The sequence below is a fragment of the Gadus macrocephalus genome, chromosome 9 (genome assembly GCF_031168955.1).
Source record: "Gadus macrocephalus chromosome 9, ASM3116895v1".
In the NCBI taxonomy this organism is placed as follows: domain Eukaryota; kingdom Metazoa; phylum Chordata; class Actinopteri; order Gadiformes; family Gadidae; genus Gadus; species Gadus macrocephalus.
In genome coordinates, this window is record NC_082390.1 from 470,932 (window position 1) to 492,206 (window position 21,275).

At 46.7% G+C, this 21,275-nt stretch overlaps 1 protein-coding gene across 1 annotated transcript in view; it reads right to left on the minus strand.

The window, feature by feature from the left end:
* Positions 1-534: 534 nt before the first annotated feature.
* The window catches only part of LOC132463959 (rho family-interacting cell polarization regulator 1-like), a 32,692-nt gene continuing 11,951 nt past the window's right edge, over positions 535-21,275 (minus strand). The window contains 24 exon segments of the mRNA XM_060060093.1: positions 535-3,593; positions 3,913-4,003; positions 5,014-5,097; positions 5,478-5,674; positions 6,135-6,293; positions 6,418-6,579; positions 6,908-7,043; positions 7,417-7,528; positions 9,012-9,145; positions 9,305-9,719; positions 9,721-9,903; positions 10,066-10,223; positions 10,516-10,641; positions 11,998-12,130; positions 12,287-12,435; positions 12,987-13,112; positions 13,780-13,823; positions 14,026-14,089; positions 15,059-15,208; positions 16,891-16,944; positions 17,084-17,107; positions 17,568-17,646; positions 17,814-17,966; positions 18,254-18,377. Coding sequence (XP_059916076.1) covers positions 3,496-3,593; positions 3,913-4,003; positions 5,014-5,097; positions 5,478-5,674; positions 6,135-6,293; positions 6,418-6,579; positions 6,908-7,043; positions 7,417-7,528; positions 9,012-9,145; positions 9,305-9,719; positions 9,721-9,903; positions 10,066-10,223; positions 10,516-10,641; positions 11,998-12,130; positions 12,287-12,435; positions 12,987-13,112; positions 13,780-13,823; positions 14,026-14,089; positions 15,059-15,208; positions 16,891-16,944; positions 17,084-17,107; positions 17,568-17,646; positions 17,814-17,966; positions 18,254-18,377 — 3,155 coding nt within the window. The 3' untranslated portion in view covers positions 535-3,495.

The following is a 21,275-nucleotide window of genomic DNA, read 5'->3' on the forward strand; positions in this document are numbered from 1 at the left end:
TAATCCCTCTCCCGCTTTTGCAGAGTAGGCTATGCCACAAAATGGCAGTTGGGAGCTCAGTGCGCCTGTGCGACCGCTGGGGGGTGGTATCGAATCTTGTGCAGCCACCCTGATTGGCCAGGAGGGGCGCCCCGTTGGAATACATAGAAACCTTGAAACCAACCGGGATCGAACCAGTTTAGGTCAATGTTGTGGCTGTGGTTTCCCCTACGACTACGATAACTCTAGTTACTATTACTCTGGAGTTAAAATGCTGGTTATATGAGTTGCTTTTATCTGGAGCGTTTTAGAAATTAAACTTGAAGTAATCATTGTAGGCCTGCGACAAAATAAATGCAGTTTATTTTGAGGACATAGGGACTAACTTTAAATGTTGTTCAGCTTTAGGACTAACGTAATGAAGAAAACGTGTGTTCATTTCTACACTGCTTTCAGTCATGACTAGGCTACTAAACTGAATTGGATGTTTTTATTTTTTATGTTTAAAGTCTATACGCTCAAAAATGGACACCAGACACTGAACAAGCAACACAATCACCTTAGACATATTTTAATTACTTATATACATTTGACATCAGGCAATACAACTGCCAGGCAATATTTTATAGAAAAAATATTTTGCTTCCAATGCTGCAGTCTATCAGCCTTATTGAAAAAAATATATAAAATCTATGTTCTGCCTCACCTTTTTTCCTATGGTTCATCTTTTTTTTTTCTATAAATCTTAATCTCCCCAAAGGCTCACAGGATTCCATCACCACTCGAGGCACTTACACACTGAAGTATTCTAATCTAGAGGTATATCTGTAGATTATTGCTGTCCTAGGTTCACTATCGGAGGTATACAGTGGCAAATAGAAGTGCAACCATTGAAGAAGATGGTCTTCAATGATTTAGCAATAGCCTACAGCCTATTTTCTGTGTTCCCTTTTCATGCAGAACTGAACTGGCACATTTTAAATGCATCAATGTTTTAGCACAGATTGTACCCAACAACATGTTTTCTTTTATACATTTTAACAACTTTGATCATGATCAAAACGAAGAGCACAGTATTGAGTAATTATTGCTTGTAATTAAACAGGATTTCAACCATGGTTTAATCCTTACTAGGAAAGCAGCTTCCCGATTGAGTCTTGTTTCAATAGCGGTCTTTTGATTTGAGGCTGATTGCATTTCCCGAGGGCCTGCCCATCTTATTTGGTTTCTCTGGGGGAAAGGACGGGTATCGGGCTGCAATATGATTAATGCAATGTTTGATCCAAGCACTTGGTTAACATGAGAGGGAAAATAAAACCCAACCAAAGACTGCTCAGACCTTTAGACCCCATACATCAGTAGTCATGGGTTGGGAAGATGAAAAAAGACATACAGGTTAAAAACAAAAAAGGTTTCCTGGTAAATTATCATTCCAATTGAAAAGTATATGATTTCCCTCTGGGCCTTTCTTAAATCCAGAATAGTTTACAGCAGTTGCCCTTTTGTTGATTCTATGAACTCTGTGCTGCCGTTTATAAACATGCACCAATTCATGGGTTACTCATTACATGCTCTTCTTTTCATCAGAGAAAACTAAATGCTCCCAGCATGCTCCTTGATGCAAGCTACTCAGCAAATCAGAAAATAAACACGAATACTATGATTCTGTTTGGTTAGTTCACATGGTACATTAAGCGCTCTGTGGAAGACTTGTTGAATTTGGAGTCATCTTCTGTAGCCGGGTTTCTGTAACAATAACCCAAATAGAAATAGACAATAGCTGAAGTGCTTTGAAAAAGAACCAAATAACCTTTACAGTAGATAATATACAGTTGATGCATCACCAGGCATAATAATGCTTTTATAAAAGAATACAAATAAATGTACAAATTAAGAGTATGCTATAAAATAAAAACAAATGTACAATACAATCACATAACATGTACAATTCCAGTGAAGTATAGTTATATTAGTATATATATATATTTATATTTCAAGGGAGAACAGGCTGAGCAATTCTCATGCATATCATTCACACAATGGCACCGGATCGCTTCACCCAATGGCTCCTAACTCTCATCATATATATATATATATATATATATACACATATACATACATATACATATGTATATATATATGAGCTCTCTCATCAAATGGGAATAATTTAACAAGCAGATGACCTCCCAATGTTATGCAGTCAAACACAAACAGTATTTGATCTCAAACTAACCGATTGAGCCGAGGTGCAGGTTTTCCCGTGGTTAATCGGCAGTTCCCTTTCCTGAAGGATGTAAATGAAGGAATAGCCACATACATAGACCAATGAATGCTCATCCTTTCAGTAGATTGGCTTCTTTCTGCAGATTGTGGTTGGAATCCTTTTCTTTGTGGGCTCGTCTAGTGGTTAAAGAGGCCAGACACACCTGGAGTGTCCCAAGATCAGTTCTCTGTCGAGTTCATGTGTTAGTCTGTCGGTCCTCCAGCCATCAGTCTGTACGTTTGTATTTTCTTGAGCCAGACACTCAATAGAATCCATTCCTGTTTCCTCGTCCTAAAGGAGCTTTACGTTGAAGACATATTCTAGTGTCCTATTGTAGTATTCAGAGGTAGGCCAGGGAGATAAGGGGACCGATGCACTTATTACTACCGGGGTACCCCCGTATACCTGTTAGGTAATTCACAAGTCAGGTTATCCCCCTTATGTTTTAGCATACAATGTTTTAGCCCAAGAAAGGTTTCCCTGGTTCAATACAGCTGTTCTAATGAAAGAAACACAAATAGTTTATTGCTAGCTTTGTGCTAATAAGCATTTCAAAACTCAAACTCAAAGATAATAAACGTAATGACAGCAGGCACTGGTAAGTTTGACTACATCTACCAACTACGAGTTTACCAAGTGGCAATAATGAAGAATTTATAATACGCCATCATCCAAGTTAATTATGAACCATGTCACTATTCATAACAAACCGGGCTGTAATAAACTATGTTTGAGGGAGTTACTGCATCTTAACAACGGATTCATTCGAATAAAAAATAAAGTTACACACAGCTCCGTCCGAACGCTATTTGTATCTTGAATCCAATGTGAAATCAGAATACCAAAAGTGCAATGAACCCCCACCTCCTCTTCCAACCCCGGGAGGCATTGATATGGTTGCTTTAATACATATAATCAAACTCAGGAGCTCAATATAAAAGCATAAATGCTTGTTAAGCCTTCCCTCCCCCTTCATTATCCCATCAGTCAGTCCACCCTTCCGGAGGCTCTCCGTCCGCTCATCTCCACCCTCTTCTGTTTAAGGCAGTTCACTCTGCAGCCCCTATCCACAGCTCATGTACAGAGTGTGTGTGTGTGTGTGTGTGTGTGTGTGTGTGTGTGTGTGTGTGTGTGTGTGTGTGTGTGTGTGTGTGTGTGTGTGTGTGTGTGTGTGTGTGTGTGTGTGTGTGTGTGTGTGTGTCTACCACCAGACGTACAGAGTGTGTGTGTTTGAAGGAGAGAGAAGGCTGTCTTCAGAACGCTGTGCTGGCCATGCCTCCGGGCGTGAACAGGCTGGGGAGACCTTCCTGTGACGTCTCCACGTGCCTAAAGGCCATCCTGCCCTCCTCGCCTGCCACACAGCCATCAAACACAAACACACAATGGAAGGAAAACAACACAACCAATGAATGGAGGAATGTGGTGATATTCAGACACAGAGACTCATGGTCCTTCTGTGTATCACAAAGTAAAATGGTATACAGCGGAAATGATTACAAATTAACCCAGTATTCGTCCAATACAGGACATATACAGTATATGACAACCGATGGATGGCAATATGAATACATAAAAGAAAGAACAAATCACTGATTAGGTTTTTAAACTTCGGCACATGGATATTAAATAGAAAGATGAATCATCGTTAATAATAATAATATTGTTATTACCCAGCACAAGAAGGGCTTGTTTGGCAGCGTCTCGAACTTCCTCCTTGTCTGTGCGACACAAATACACCAGCTGCTCAATGCCTTCTTTGGCCTGGAACGCAGAGAACAAAACACACACACTTAACTCTTTTACTTTACTATCAAGTCATTTAGGAGAAAAAAATGCATAACAGCGACCTGGCTTGGAGCCGAAATAGATCGTGAATATTAAGCCTAGGAATAATGCCTATGTTTAGAAGCCCATTAACTTGTTTGCCTCTCCTCAACTACTTATAAGAAAACACATTTTGTAAGTTGTTGGTCTTTTCTTTTGTACCAAATATTATTGCATTTAATGTATTTTCTTTGGGTTTGGTTTGTTCTTTAAACGCTACTATAAAAGGCTAAGCGGTAGCGCAACAGACGGTTACTCCATCCCCTTGCATTTGGCTCCACCCAGTGGCCACTGAGAGGATACCGGCCAAATTGCAACTCTGATCCTCCACACCTGCACCTTGTTAGGTGAACGAGCCCGGTTCACTGAGCCCTGGGGGAAAGAACAAGTCCCAACAGCCCGGCCCCAGCGGATGCAGACAATAATCTCCAGCTTCTGCAGAGTTTAAAATCAGTTGCCGATATATGGGCTGAATATCAGGAAATTAAACTCAACACGAGTCTGGCCTGAGTCTACAATGAAGGGTGATTGGCCAACCTAATGGCCAAACTCTTTATGCAAATGGAAGCGAAAGTACTCTAACCTTTGCATAAAGTTAACCAAAGTTCTTCCTTTGTCTCACCACTTTCTAAGCACCCCAAGCCCCCGCACGCATGCGGCGTGAGATTGTCCCATAATCCTTTGCACCACTCAATATAAGGTCCAATACAATGAGAGGCGACGCCATCTGGAGTGAGTATGATGAGGCGGGGCTGGAAGGACTTCGGTCTGAGGAATCGCTGAGTGACTCAGACTCGTTTCACTTGTTGGATTAAAACATGTTCTTCAATAAATGTCTCTGGCCAGAGGTCCCCCTTCAGAGGGCTCAGGGCGCACTTTAAGCCAGACCGTCTGTGGCTGTTTGCGTCTGGTCAGTCTGTGACTGTTGTATTTCTCACAGTACCAACCTTCAAGCACGCCAGAGCCTTGCAGCCACACACCCGCGTCTCCACATCCGTGTCCTCCAGAAGCTCCAGGCAGATCACCAAGGCCTGGGGGGGGACGAACACACCGTGTGTAAAGAGGACGCACATAGAAAACTAGTGCATGCAAATACACAACATGACCGTATGGAGGCCGGAGGGCTGATTGACCTGGGTGAGGGAGAGCTGGGGAAGGGAAATTAATAGGCAAATTCTTTACAGAGATATAATCCTGTACTGTTATGAACAGTTCGATCTGATACTACCATAGCTTTACAGCGACAACAATTCCATCGCACGGAAATGTCAAATAATAGTTTTCCGGGAAATTCTATCCATTAAAAATATTTGAGTGTTACTACAGAAAGTGTATCGCGCCTCGCACATGAAGACCAGTTGCACACTTTCAGAAACCGATAGAAGTTTCCTAACACACACACACGGCTCACCCTCTCGCGGGACCTGGGCTGCTCGGCCAGGCTTCTGAAGAGCGAGCTGGCTGAGGCCGACACCTTGCCTCTGTGGTCCCGCAGTAACCTAGCGACCGCATGGAGCCCCTCCCTCTTCAGGCTGCAGTCCGGGGGGCGGCGCAGAGCGCGCACCAACACTTCCTGGTCACCTGACGAGAGGCTCTGGACCAATCGGACTGTGAGGCGGGAAGCGGGAGGATAGAGTAAGGTACTGTATAGTGGCTGAGGGACCACTTTGTAGAAGTCACCATGAGTCGACATCCTCACTGATACCCCTGGCCGACGTGTACCTGGCGTCATTAGATAAGAAACGTTCACACTCAACTACCTTAAAAACATTCTGAATGTACCAATTTGCACAATTAAAAAGCTGGGCAACACTACTATGCATTCTTATTTATCTTTATTCATCTGTATTTTTTATTATGTGTATTTTTTTATCTTTTTTTGTCTATTTTCTAACCAATCTTATATATTTAAAATGTTGTTGTGAATGACACCGTCTGGATTGCATTTAAAATTCGTTGTACCATGTGCAATGACGAAGAGATTCAGATTCAGATTTCTTATGTCTGAATGTACTATGCGTGTCTTAACATGTACATGCGTGCATGTGCACGGGATAGGTCCACACACCCTCCTCGGCCAGTTCACTGACGTGCGCGTTCAGGTCTTTAATGCCTTCCACCTCCAGGTAACTCCACAACTGGAAGATGGTCACGAGGACGACGTCTTTGTCGGTACTCCTCCGTGGTAAACGCCGTTCGAGTATCCGCTCCACTAGACGCTGGAAGACTGGAGACCCGCATTCACAGACACCCATACATATGAACACACGTGTAACACAGAAACACACACAGTATGAGCCGAGATATAACCAGGTAACAACAAACAGAAACAGCACTATTAACATGTCTACCCAAGTCTGCGGCGTCGGCCATCTTCTCAGGCAGTTTGAAGGAGCACAGCAGGCCAAGGGCAGTGAGGAGGGACTCCGTGGTCACATGGTACAGATGACCTCGCCCAACACACTGTTGCCATACCAACAAGGCCCCTTGGCAATGCTCCAACTGCGGGATAACTGATGGAGGAAGAAAACGTTTTTTAAGAGAAAAATGATTTGACCGGTGGTTGAACTAGATGGCAGAAATATGATATTTACGGCATGATCTCTTTGTAAATGTCTTAAAGGTCCCATGACATGCCACCAGGTGTGGTGTGATTAGCCGTTACAAGCCGTTTTGGAAATCTGCCCCTTATGTCATCACAAGTGGGCGTGTCCACCAAGATGTGTGTGACGGCTAATCCCAGCCCTCCTGGTGGCAGGTCATGGGACCTTTAGGGGGGAACTCTGGAGCAGGGTTTAGTTGAAGGGCCGGGTCGTTGGTCTAGAGATGGCTGTTGGTTACCTTCTTCCGGTCGGCTCAGCGCTCCGGGGGACTCCTTGGCGGCCCGCCGCACCATTTCCAAGATGCGGGCTTCCAGCAGCAGTCGGTCCAACGCGTACATCTCACCGCAGCGCAGCGGACCAAACATCCCCAGCCGCTGTCAAAGAGACCCCAGCAACATTAACAACAGATCAAGCTCTGTGAGCTTCAAAACCTGGTGACTCCATACCGTAGAAATATAACCGACATCTACTTCCCATTCCATGAATAGATTTGATTGAGGCAAAACAATGATAAAGAATGTCATTTTTTGGACTTCACTTTGGATTGAACCGGACTTTCGGGACGAAATCAGAGTGCGGGAAATTACGGGAAGGAAATAGGAAATTTTCAAATAACAATGACGATCAGTTGCTCCTGAGATTGTATTAACTTTCTTCAGAATTATATTCACCACAAACATTTCAACATAAACTACATGTATACTATTTATAATATTAAGTACTTTGTAGCCTTAACGTAAACCTCACCAGGAGCTGGGAGCTGCAGTTGTTCAGGTGGACCACTAGGGTGCGGTCTAGCGCAGCACAGCCAGTGGTGAGAAAGGCAGGGGAGGCCATCCAATCCCTCTCATGTTGGGCACTAGACACGAGAAACATCGTTAAAGAAAGGCACCATACAACCACCTTTTGTGGGGTGGAACCTGTGCTTCAGAAAATATACAATGTGTAGGGTTTAGAGGCCTCTAGCGATGAGGTTGCAGATAGCAACCAGGTGAATCTCCCCCTCTAACCTCTCCCTTTTCAAGGACGTACTAGAAGCTATTGGGGCCTGGTACCGGCCTGGTACCGGCCTGGTACCAACCTGTACCGACCTGTACCGACCTGTACCGGCCTGTACAGGCCGGTACAGGTCGGTACCGGCCTGGTACCGACCTGTACCGACCTGTACCGACCTGTACCGGCCTGTACAGACCTGTACAGACCTGTACAGACCTGTACCGACCTGTACCGACCTGTACAGGTCTGTACCGGCCTGAACCGGCCTGAACCGGCCTGTACAGCCCTGTACCGGCCTGTACCGGCCTGTACCGGCCTGTACCGGCCTGTACCGGCCTGTACAGCCCTGTACCGGCCTGTACCGGCCTGTACCGGCCTGTACCGGCCTGTACAGCCCTGTACCGGCCTGTACCGGCCTGTACCGGCCTGTACCGGCCTGTACCGGCCTGTACCGGCCTGTACCGGCCTGTACCGGCCTGTACCGGCCTGTACCGGCCTGTACCGGCCTGTACCGGCCTGTACCGACCTGTACCGACCTGTACCGACCTGTACTGACCTGTACTGACCTGTACTGGCTTGTAAGGTGCAAATAGGTACTTCCAAAATGACGTTATCATTTACGACAGCATTGGCCGTGATCATCTCCTTGATACATTAATAAATAATATCTATTTAGTCTGAAAACTAAAGATCATAGCTTACAAGTAAGATGGTGATTATAATAAGAAAATCTAAAATGATATTCTCCAGAGCTCTTTGTCTGTTCTGGACGACAGTAGAAACATGGCACTGCAACATGCTGGGGAATGTAGAAATAAAGGGCTTATTCTTAATTAACAAAAACATAATGATTTTTAATTTTCATAGTATTATACTCTAATTAAAACAAACTTATGAATACTCTGTTCCATCAATTCCAAATCCGTTCTATTGATTCCCCTAAATTAAACCCGCTACACCTTCAGGTGCTTGATGTTGTGTTGTTCTGACCCCCCCCCCACCCCACCCCCCAGCCCCAAATTGACTTATTCAAGCTTTACATTATTTTTGGTGAAAATAATTTCTATTTCTATTAATTTCTTACTACATAAACTAAGGCGACTTGCTTAGCACTTCCTTTATTATGCAATGACAGCACGAGGTCACACCACTAGATGGCAGCACAACATTATGTTGGTGCATTTCTTACAGTATGATCGGTGATTATTAGAAACTTGCTAACTATTTGCCTAATCTGGGCGTCAGGCATGTTGGTATTCTCTAGAATAGATTACAGATTAAGGAATATGAATTCTGGATATGTTAAACGCAACAACCAAAAGGAAATGCCACTTTTGAACACTGACCTGCCGTTTCGACTCTTTCTTCCTGCACCGTCCTCTTCCTCATCAGCGTCCGAGCCATTCAGAAAGTCGAAACTCCCCAAAGCGGTTTCCACAGTGAGGCTGACGATGCTAGGAGACCGGCTGTGCTTCCCGCCCTATAGCGGACACACACGCAAACACACACACACACACACATGATCAGACATGAAGCAGCAACCCCAAGCACAAAATAATGTATGATCGCATTCAGCTAGACAACCACTTACAATGCAGAACACACACACACACACACACACACACACACCCCCCCTCACCTTGAGCGTGAGCTGCAGCAGCCGCAGCTCCTGCTCCAGCAGCTGCAGCTCGGGGAACTGTCCCCGGTAGTCGTCCAGCGACGAGACCACGGCCTCCAGGGCCTCCTCCACCCCGCTGTCGACCAGGCCCCCCTCCTCCCCCTCCTCCCCCTGCCCTGCCCGGGCCCCTCCCCCGGGCCTCTCCTCGGGGTCCACCATCACCCTGTGCGCCAGGAAGGTTCCGTCCTGCGTCGGCGGCGGGCCCCCCTGGCCCCCCGGCGGAGGAGGGGCCTCTGGCTGCAGGGCGGTGTGTGTGAGGGGGCCGCCCCCCCCCTGGAGCTCCGCCGCGGGGTCCGGGAGCTCCATTGTGATGTCGGTGATGGAGAGGGGCGACGCCAGGGGGGTGACCTCGGCCCCCAGCGAGCCATCCGCGCTGCTCTCGCTGATGTGGCTCAGCGAGCGCATGAAGGGCCTCGGCGTGCCTCCGGAGGCCGCCGCCGCCGCCGCCCGCCGCCGCCGCCGCCGCCGCGCTCGCTTTGGTCGCCGCTGGTGACGGCTTCCCAGAGTCCTCGTCCCCGCCGCCGTTGGCGGGTAAGACGGCCGTGCCACTCTGGTCGTCCCTGCAGAGAGCAGAGAGCGATCACAGGCAGGTATAAATATATATATATACAGAGAGGCTCCGCAGTGCTCAATAAAAGTATCGACAAAAGAGCAGCGAGTAAGGAGTTGATTTGTTTGTTTGTTGGGTGTTTGTTATTGGTAGTAACAGAAGTTAACCACACCTCTGGAGCTCCGCTTCGCCGTCCGCCGTCCCCCCCACCCCTTTGTGGGCGGAGTTAGGTGTTGAGGAAGCGGCGCTTTTAGGACAGAACGTGATGTCTATCTGCGGGCTGCTACTTCCTGTCGCTGCCGGTTGGCGATCTGGAGTGGATACCGCTGGCTGGGGGGGGGGGGGGGGAAGAGAGAGAGAGAGAGAGAGAGAGAGAGAGAGAGAGAGAGAGAGAGAGAGAGAGAGAGAGAGAGAGAGAGAGAGAGAGAGAGAGAGAGAGAGAGAGAGAGAGAGAGAGAGAGAGAGAGAGAGAGAGAGAGAGAGAGAGAGAGAGAGAGAGAGAGAGAGAGAGAGAGAGAGAGAGAGAGAGAGAGTTGTTGAAACCGTCCACACCACCCATAACAGAGAGGCCGGGGGACGCTGAGGGCTGATCTGGGGGTGGGGGGGGGGGGTCCTGGGGTACCTTGTCGGGGGAGGAGTGTCGCAGGCCGCCGGCCGACAGCCGGGGGCTGGAGGAGTCGTCTGAGGACTCGGAGGAGTTGGACCAGGCCGTGCCGTTCTCCAGGTCGTCCTGCCGCCGCAGCATGTTCTACAGGGAGAGAGGCGTCAGTCCCCGGGCGGCGTGGGGGCGGAGCCTGTGGGCCATCATGGCGGTTCTTCTTTGACCTCGCAAAACGTATTTTCCGCACAAAGCCTGCCGACCACGGACACTCAGGGGCGACGCTGGAGGTTCTGGGGGTTCTCTACTGGGCCTCCACACCTGGGGGACGTTCCCTCACCAAGGGCCGCGAGGAGGGGGCTCCTAGGGACTCTACTCTACGGGGGGGGGGGGGTCCTTCTCACCACACCACTTACTGCCGTGGGGGCTCCTAGGGACTCTACTCTACGGGGGGGGTCCTTCTCACCACACCACTTACTGCCGTGGGGGGCTCCTAGGGACTCTACTCTACGGGGGGGTCCTTCTCACCACACCACTTACTGCCGTGGGGGCTGCGAGGGGGGGATGTCGTCGCTATGGCAACGCTGGTGGCTACGCGCGTCCCGGAAGACGTCGAGCAGCGCCCAGCTCTGCCGGCCACTGGTCAGCTGCCGCGGCAGGGACTGGTGGAGCGGGCAGGGGGGGGGGAGATGGGAGGGGTAAAGACCAGGGCGAGACCGCCGCACCAGGAGGCCACAGCGGGCCTGGTTCTGACAGATTATCATCTGTGTATTTAAAGGAGCCAGATGGGGCAGTGAGGTACTTCTGAAGGGGCTGGCCATGTAGCCATACACCACCCATCTGGTAGCCTACATCTGGTCTCCATCCATGGAGCAGCAGTGATGTTAACCTACCCTGTGGAATGTGATCAGCAGTATATACATGCTCATTCCCTTATCATGAGCCGGCCCAGGTGGAGGCTACAGCTCTGTGAGCAGTGTGGATGGTGCCCAGGTGGAGGCTACAGCTCTGTGAGCAGTGTGGATAGTGCCCAGGTGGAGGCTACAGCTCTGTGAGCAGTGTGGATGGTGCCCAGGTGGAGGCTACAGCTCTGTGAGCAGTGTGGATGGTGCCCAGGTGGAGGCTACAGCTCTGTGAGCAGTGTGGATGGTGCCCAGGTGGAGGCTACAGCTCTGTGAGCAGTGTGGATGGTGCCCAGGTGGAGGCTACAGCTCTGTGAGCAGTGTGGATGGTGCAGGTGCAGCACCTCATGTGTTGGACAGCCACCCTCCCTTCATGAGCACTACTGCTGCAAGATGGCCAAAGAACCACACAGGGCCACAACACATCGAAACTGAGCATTCAGCTACAAAATCTGATGGCACTTTGTGGATTGAAACTGCACAGAATATATATATATATATATATATATATATATATATATGTATGTGTGTGTGTGTGTGTGTGTGTGTGTGTGTGTGTGTGTGTGTGTGTGTGTGTGTGTGTGTGTGTGTGTGGATCTCTTACATAGAAGGCTTGTTCCCGCAGTGAGGGGGTGTCTGGGGGGCTCTGGTTGAAGATGGTGGAGAACCTCTTGTTGACGCTCGGAGCTTTATTGACAGTGCTGGCGGCGGACGACAGGTCGTCCTTATCAAACGGACTGAGGAAGACGCGCAAAGTTCAACGGTTAGCAGTTAGCTTTCCTTGGAATTAATGTATTGCAGACTGATGAGAAGCTTTCAATCAAAGACGAATGGAACAAACAAATGAATGAATGAATGAATGAATGAATGAATGAAGACATGACCGCACTGACTTCCATGTGACCTCCAGACTGAGTTTAATGGTCCCCAGGTCGTTGATGTCCACGGCGACCGTCTGCGGTAGAGCAGCATACAGGTCCTTGGTCTCGCACGACACGGTCCCTACGACCACGTGATTGGCCAAGCTCTTCAGCTCCGTCACCTGGGGGGTAAACAGCACGCAGGGCATTGGGTCAACTATGAGAGTTGATTTGGTTTTTCTTCAGAAACACTTGATATCTTGGTTTTTTGTATGCATGGAAAATGTCTACAGATTTTTTTAAATAAAGACATACGTCTTTACGTACATACGAAAATAGAATTTCCTCCTTGTATTTTCAAACATAACAAGGACCTTATGCGACAACCTGAACAAAACACATGTAATGCACAAAGAATTTGAGGAATCAATTGTGCTTTGTAAATGTCGAAAGTCAAACATACACGCTGAGAGCACATAAATACCCTGTCGTGTTGTACTGGAATGTTTTAGAATTGTCCTGACCGAATGTGGTTAAATATCACCAGGAGGAATCATACAGGAACCAACGATACATTTGTTTCTGTAGACAGATGACCTTTCATGCACAGGGACATTTTAAGTCAAGAGAAATGTTAATTTATTCCACATTCACAGGGTTGATGAAGAGTGTAAAGAGTTAGAGAGAGTAGTAAAGAGAGTTTAGGATGGGGGGGGGGGGGGGGGGGGCTGACCTTGATTGAGAGGAACTCTGTGACGAGCGGCAGGAAGACCATCTCCTCGCTGTCCCAGTCCTGTTTACCGTTGATCTCTATCCTCCCTCTCAGCTTCCACCGCTGTCGCCCGTACCGCATCAAGACCTGCACACACACACACACACACACACACACACACACACACACACACACACACACACACACACACACACACACACACACACACACACACACACACACACACACACACACACACACTTTAATTGCAATGCATACTGGTTTTTTTTCCCCTTCTGGTTTCTACAGTTTATTTATATCAGTGCATATTAAAATAGAAATATTTTTTATATGCTTATTTTTATAAATATATGTTTGCACCAATGCTCACGACAATCTGTTAATGGATCTTATGGGTATGAAAATGGCATTTGCCAGTTTTAATGGGAAAAATACCAATTTGAATAATATATGTGGAAATGAGTAAGTGAGTGTGTTGAGAACTTAGTTAGGAGGTGTGTGTATGTGTGTGTGTGTATGTGTGCATGTGCGTGTGCACACAAGTAAATTAGCCTAAGGGTGACGTGTGTCAATCACTCCTGCACCTTGTGTAAGCGATAAAGTGAGACAGTAATATACATATTGAAATCACACACACACACACACACACACACACACACACACACACACACACACACACACACACACACACACACACACACACACACACACACACACACACACACACACACACACACACACACACACACACACACACACACACACACACACACACACACACGATGAGGCTTACCTCATACTGGTCTCCGGCGCATAACCTGGCAAATCCAGCCAGACCTGCCAGACAGAGAAGCGCATAGCGTCACACAGACCGCGTGCTCCGGGGGGGGGGGGGGGGGGGAACCCAACATAAACACATGCCAACAAGACGACGGATCTCAAACATAAAGGAAGCGTGTAGAAGACCTGGGGTCAGAGCCGGGAGATGAGATGACTGCCGGGATTTTTCGTAAAAAGAAAGAACTGGAATAGTTGTTACCTTTCATCCGAATGTGGAACTCCCCAAGCAGGCTCTCCAACTCGCTCTCCAGCACACACATGTTCTACAGCAGGGTGGAGGAAGGGGTGAAGGAGGGGGTGGAGGAGGGCAGGTGCAGGACGGACAGACGGACATACAGAAACAGACAGAGATAAAGGCGTGTTCAAATGACAACAACCCCCTCATCAGCACACATCCGTCTAAACATCCCATTGTAATATACTAAACGATTGACAGAATGTGATTGGCTGCCAATCATTTTCAAGAACAAATACATCCGATTGGTTTACAGCTCTACAACCAGCAACATGGGAAACATTCACACCCCAAAGCATGCTGGCAAATTGTCTAGATAAACAGTACTGTACAACTTAAACAGCAATATATATATATATATATATATATATATATATATATATATATATATATATATATATATATATATATATATATATATATATATATATATATTAGTGCTGTCAAGCGATTAAAATATTACATCACGATTAATCGCATTAATGTCATAGTTAACTCACGATAAATCGCGAGTAATCGCGATTGAACGCAAATCTTTTTTCTATGCTAAATACCCCTTGATTTCTTTGTCCCATTAATTGTTCTCATTTTAATGCTCTTATCAACATGGAGAAGTGCATCCGCATGCCTTGTGCAAATGTTTTTTTATTGATAACAACATTGGCATACTGATCAAAACAGGACGATACAAAAAAAAAAGCCTATAGTGCAATTAAACGATGAACATACAAACATACTGCCTTGAACATAGCAGTCAGGCTACTGCTTCTTTGTTTTGAGGCAAAGAAAAAAAAAAAAAATAATAATAATAATAATTCCGTTAATCGCGCGATAAAAACATTAACGCAGTTAAATTTGGTTTGCGTTAACGCCGTTAATAACGCGTTTAACTGATAGCACTAATATATATATATAATTAATTAAGGGCCTAGTTTCAGAGGTCCTCACATACATAATGCTGATGATGATGATGCTGATCAGGATCTCCCCCTCTTACCTCGGTGTACTCCTTGTAGCTCTTGTTGGCCTCCGACAGGCTCTCCCGCGCCTCCTTGCTGCTGGACGAGGCGGTGTAGGCCTTCACCATCTTCTCCGCCCCGTCCCGGAGCCTGCGCTGCCGGCAGTATGCCTCGTACAGCTCCTCTATCTTCAGCCCGGCGGAGGAGAGGGAGGGAGCGCAGGAAAGAAAACATGAACATCCGCTCGTTTTGAGGTCATACAGGTCGAACTTCGGCGCAACCGAATTGATCGCCAAGCGGCCAAATCATAACCCTGAACACCACTTAGAGAACATAACCCTGTTCTTTATGTGGCGTGGGGTGTATGAATGCGCCGCATTCAAAATAATAAATCTATTGATCCTCTGGTTGACTTTACAAGTTAAGAAGAACTTAAGGCTGAGGAATTTCTCCCCCATAAAAGAGCCCGGGTCTGCCTGCAGACAGAGCGGCGTTGGAGGCCCGGCCCCGAGCTCCAGAGGCTCCTCGGGGCCCCTGCTTCTGATGTGCGGTTCACGAGGGGCTCTGTAATTTCAGGCAGCGACAGCGACAGCGCAGGAGAGTATTTATAGTCTTCCCTCCCGCTGCCAGCTGTGGGCCTGCTGTGGGAGTCTGAGGCTCAGCTCACTGCCTCCGTCTTTTATTTTTTTATGTAGAAACTAATCTTGGAAGGTTGTGCCAGGGGACAAGGAACATCTGAAGGAATGGTATCATTCCCACACACCCTGGAGCATGTGCATGAGCTAGTTAATTCGTAATTAAGTTAAAGGTGAGACAAAGATCGTTGGGACATAAAATGCATCTTCAGTACAGGTAAAAGTAGTAAACCTGCAATGCACGCACACACACACACACACACACACACACACACACACACACACACACACACACACACACACACACACACACACACACACACACACACACACACACACACACACACACACACACACACACACACACACACACACACACGTTTTGCTGAGCTTTCATGCATGCTCGACTTCTTATTTCCCCCCCTGGCAAAGTTATTTGATGACACCAACGACACTGAGTCATGCATGTACATGCAATTGTATGCAACGAACTATGACCATAACAAAAAAGATGCATATGGCATCTATTATTTAACAAATACACAAACTGCGGTGGTCAGAGAGGGGGCGAGGGGGGAATTAGAACACCAAGAAAGGACGCAGAGTTAAAAGACTACCGACCTTGTTTACTGCTCAACTACCACGGCAGAAGCATCTGGATTCACTCACAACACCCTGTGTTGCTGCCTGCTTTGATTGGCTCATTAAAGCTTTGAGCCAGCTCATATTTGTTTACACTTTGTGTGGATCATTTTCAAACTGAAACTAAATAGGAATTCAAAGTAGTTCCTATGCTCACTCTCTCCTGTGATGCGTTGCCCCAGCCAGATACATGTAAACATTGAAGAAATCCTTTTTTCGGCCATCATGGGTTTGCACACAACCGGTGACATTACCAGAGTGGTTTGTGCTGACAGTACACGTCTATTCAGCCATACATACACTACACAGACATGGAATAATCGTGGAGAAAATATCTTATTTGTTCAAGAAAGAACCGGGGGATTGGCACATCTCTGTCTGCATCATCTTTCTAAATTAAAAAATAAAATACAGATATTGTTTTTTGTTTTGGACCTTCTTCAAACGCAGTACTTGTCCTGCTATTGATAATCTGACACATCATAATGTTGACGGTAGATCATGGGCTCTGCAAGTAGTAGTTTATCAACTTCCATTCCATTGTGACTGTCTAGGACTGTACTCATTGGTCGAACCCAGAGCAAGAGGCGTACCTTACTGAGATGGAACTCCAGTCTTCTGATGAACCTCTCGTTCACCTTCACTTGCTGTCGGAGCGGAAAGAGATTCAAAAATGAATATGCAAATTAGCTTCAGAATGATGAACATTATACATTTTTCAACAGAATCTATTATTTGCTCATCATTTGCCCTGGCATTTTAGTGCTACTCGGCCTTGCCACTCACCTTGTCCAGTTCATAAAGGAAGCCCTGAATCAAGAGAGGAAACAGTCATCAGCATCTCTCACCAAGGACACTAGTACACGGGTATTATCCAACACAACTGTCACAGGTTTCTATATGCTTTAAAACGGGTCTAAAACCAACCAACTCCATTGTAATACCCATTTAATATTTTTTCTGCAGTTATACCACATGACAATTGGGACATTGGTTAAGCTAATAACAATTGCTTGCATAATTAAGTAAGACGCATCAAGAACAGTTCATTTTTTGTACAATAAATGTCTATAGTCTTCTTATTGCAGGAGTTGTGGCAGTTCATACATTTGCGTGTAATCTTCCCATCAACACTCTGGCATGTGATTGCAGATCCTATACATATTGCCCAATGACCAACCAGTCTATCAGTTCTGGTGAGGAAGGACAAGAGTGACCTGAAAATGGAGCCAAACTACAGGGAGAGGGATTGTTAGAATGCGTGACCTACCAGTCGAGAGTTCCGCTTGGATTCCTTCATCTGTCGGCTGAGGCTGTCCAGTTCTACCTGGTGGACCTGAAGATAGGACCTGATACACACACCTTCCTTTAAGAGCTCTCTCTCTGTGTGTGTGTGTGTGTGTGTGTGTGTGTGTGTGTGTGTGTGTGTGTGTGTGTGTGTGTGTGTGTGTGTGTGTGTGTGTGTGTGTGTGTGTGTGTGTGTGTGTGTGTGTGTGTGTGTGTGTGTGTGTCTTACTGTAGGCCTTTCTTCAGGGCCTCGTAGACCTCGTCCAGTCTCTCTGGCTGGGGGACTTTGGGCGGCGTGTTGGACTTGGTGGTCATGTTGAACATTCTGCTGGCCCGGCTCGTCTTCCTGCTGAGACCCGGAGCGGTGAACACCGATAGGTTCCTGGAGATAACAACAGGAAGCGCTCCTGTTAGTGTGGATGGCAACCGTCTCCAGGTCAACGTTGTTTCCCTGAGAGTTCCCGCTCACATCATCCTTTTTACAGGAAAGAGGTCGTGGACTATTCACAAGTTCAGAAGGCGAAAGCTCCATTGCGCACGTGTGTGTGTGTGTGTGTGTGTGTGTGTGTGTGTGTGTGTGTGTGTGTGTGTGTGTGTGTGTGTGTGTGTGTGTGTGTGTGTGTGTGTGTGTGTGTGTGTGTGTGTGTGTGTGTGTGTGTGTGTGTGTACCTGTAGGCCTTGTCGTAGGTGTTGACTCCGGCGAAGCTCTGGCTCCTAGTGATGGACCTGTTGAGGACCCGTCTGGACGGGCGTGCTGAGAGGGACATGGTCGACACCGCGCGGGACGGACTTCCTGAAGGACACACGGCGACACACAGCACACAAACGTCAGTCCACGTCACGCACACACAAAGGAGCGATGCTTTAAAGAGCGGGTAAAAACCAAATCCCGGTGAAAAACAGCTTAGTTTGTGTCTCACAGGGTGATATTTTGTGGTAAAATATATAACGTTCAGCGGGGAAAATTCTATGTAAATTCTAGAAGTTCGCTATTTCCGACTACAAAGCTTCTCCAGAGTGGTAGTGGTTGCTGCCTATTGGCTGCTCCCCCTGCCCAATAGGGAGTGACAGTGCCTAAGGCCCCGCCCCCCCGCCCCCCCCCCACTGGCTCCTATGGAACCCAATGTGAGTTTTTCTAAAACCTTTACGTCTGTCAACAGCTTGGATAGCAAATTTCGAAACCTGGATGTGGTAATCCTGCGAAAACGGGGTTTACTTACCCCTTTTAAACATGTGCCTCACTTTAAGAACTAAGAGGCAGAAGCCTTACACCCCATTACAATGAGCGGGTTGAATCGGACCCTCTGAGACGTCACATGTGGACGTCTTTACCCAGATGTTTAGAGGACTGACCGCTGGACGACAAGAATACAGAGTGATGGACGTAACTCAGACCAACCAAACCACTTTGACTAGACTGTAGACAGGGAGACAGTTTTGACCTCACATGAAGTACTTAAAAGGATTGAGAGCATTGGACTACCACGGAATGATGCCCCCATCACCACCGCACATCGAATGCTAATTGGTTTGGAAATCGGAACCACACACAAGAAAGTATCTTTCTTAGAAACAAGACTTGAATTTATCAAGGTCGTTAAATAGGAATGATTTTTTTTAAACTGTCCCCACTGCAACTGTGAATACTACTAGCCTAATTCATCTCAATCACCAGCAATGAATTTGTGTGCGTGCGCACACGTGTGCGCGTGTGTGCGTGCGCACGCGTGTGTGTGTTAAAGCGATGACACATCCACACAAAGACCCTATTAAATGGACCCTAATTTCTGGGGAAGCAGCCAAGAGAAAACAGTTTGAGACAATCATACCCACACTCTGTCTCTCTCCCCTCTCTCTCTCAGATTATGTACACAGTACTCATCTACCCCTGACTGGCCTATTTGTTTTTCCTTTATGTGTTACTTTATTACATCTTGGTGATGCTCCGCAAGGTGACACATGCTTCCTATCTTTACCATCAAACCCCTGCTGTCCACAGAACTATTCATGAACATCGCCTGCTGACAGGTGTCGGCGAATACAGCTGCTTCCAACGCTAGACTGTGGATCAACATGTTCTTCCACACTTCCCTTTCAGAACTAATGACCTGCCTGGATGCTCTTTGTTGTTTTTTAATGAACTAATTTGTATCACAATGGTGGATATACGACTAATATCAAGTGTCCTCAATAGTCAAGAAAAGTAGTGCAGTTGATTTTCGCTAGAGGCCGTACATCCCAGTGAGAGCCTCAAAGGGCCTCCTGTACCCACACTATATCACACCAACGCCCCTCGCCCTCTGAAGGGCGAGGGGAACCTGAGACAAAGCATGTGACCAGCTTCATGTTAACGCCACAGCACCACCGTCTAGGGCTGGGTGCGGGGGGTCTTGAGTCAAACTTCACAAAAACAGTGAGCACTTATGTGATACTAGGCTGGGATTAAGACTTTTAATATTACAAAGGACAGCCTTTCTTCAGATTCTTTTAACGGGACATCGATTTGTTTTACACTCACATCAAGAGCGTCAATAGCTCGGGAGAGAAAATTAAATGGATGGGGGGGTTCGTCACGGGATGGGGGGGTTCGTCACGGGACAATAGTGCAGCGGAAGGCTGAGTTTGCACTAGAATGAATTATTGACTTTCCACTAGAGTCACACTCTCTGTCTTTCTCACACACACACACACACACACACACACACACACACACACACACACACACACACACACACACACACACACACACACACACACACACACACACACACACACACACACACACACACACACACACACGTTTACTACCGCTGACTATGTTCAAAATAAATATAGTCAGTGGAACAATATCGACTATTTATTCATCAACCCACCTGAAAAACATAATTGCTAGTCGGAGCCCTACAGTGTTGAGGTCTTATGATGTCAGAGTTAAAGAATAACGACTCAGAAAACTATCTATTCTATTTGCGATACTTTACCCTACTGCATGTGGCCACGTACCGTAGCAACGGTATGATGGACATTATATACCAACGCAGATTACTAAGGGACAGAAATATTATTCCATATCATCAGCAACAGAGTTCTAAAAGCAAACATTTTGTAAGTGATGGGAATGATGTAATTACGATGCCTAAAAGTCAAAGACAACGTAAGGTTTGGTAATGCTTTTACAGCACATCGTTAAGTAATGTGGTTACAGTTCGCTGCGTATTCAGCTGCATCTAATAAAAAGAACCACAAAATAACCACCATAGCCAAAAAGAACCCGTGAGCAGTTTGTAGATTCTGGTCTAACAGTCTGACAGCTATAACCAAGCACTCATCTGGGCCCAAAACAGCCGGCCTTCTTTAAATAGTTAGCACTTCAAAACCGCTGCTATGACCCCATCTCCACCACCCCTCCCACATCCATCCTACACACACCACAGGAAACACTTGAATCCGCCAGGAAGTCACATGCTATTGGTTCTCCTGACAGGAAATACGTTTCCTGTCAGGAAATGGAAAGAAAAATGGTCTTGAGATGTTAAACAATGTTATAAGCTCAGCGAAAAAAATAACAAAAGAGGGTTAGCAAGGTTTGTTATCGAAACCTATCTTAACACTAAGCACAACAATTTCAAACTCGCCAATGGTCCGTTGAATTGAGAATTGAGAATATCACAGCAAATGCACAATGTCATCA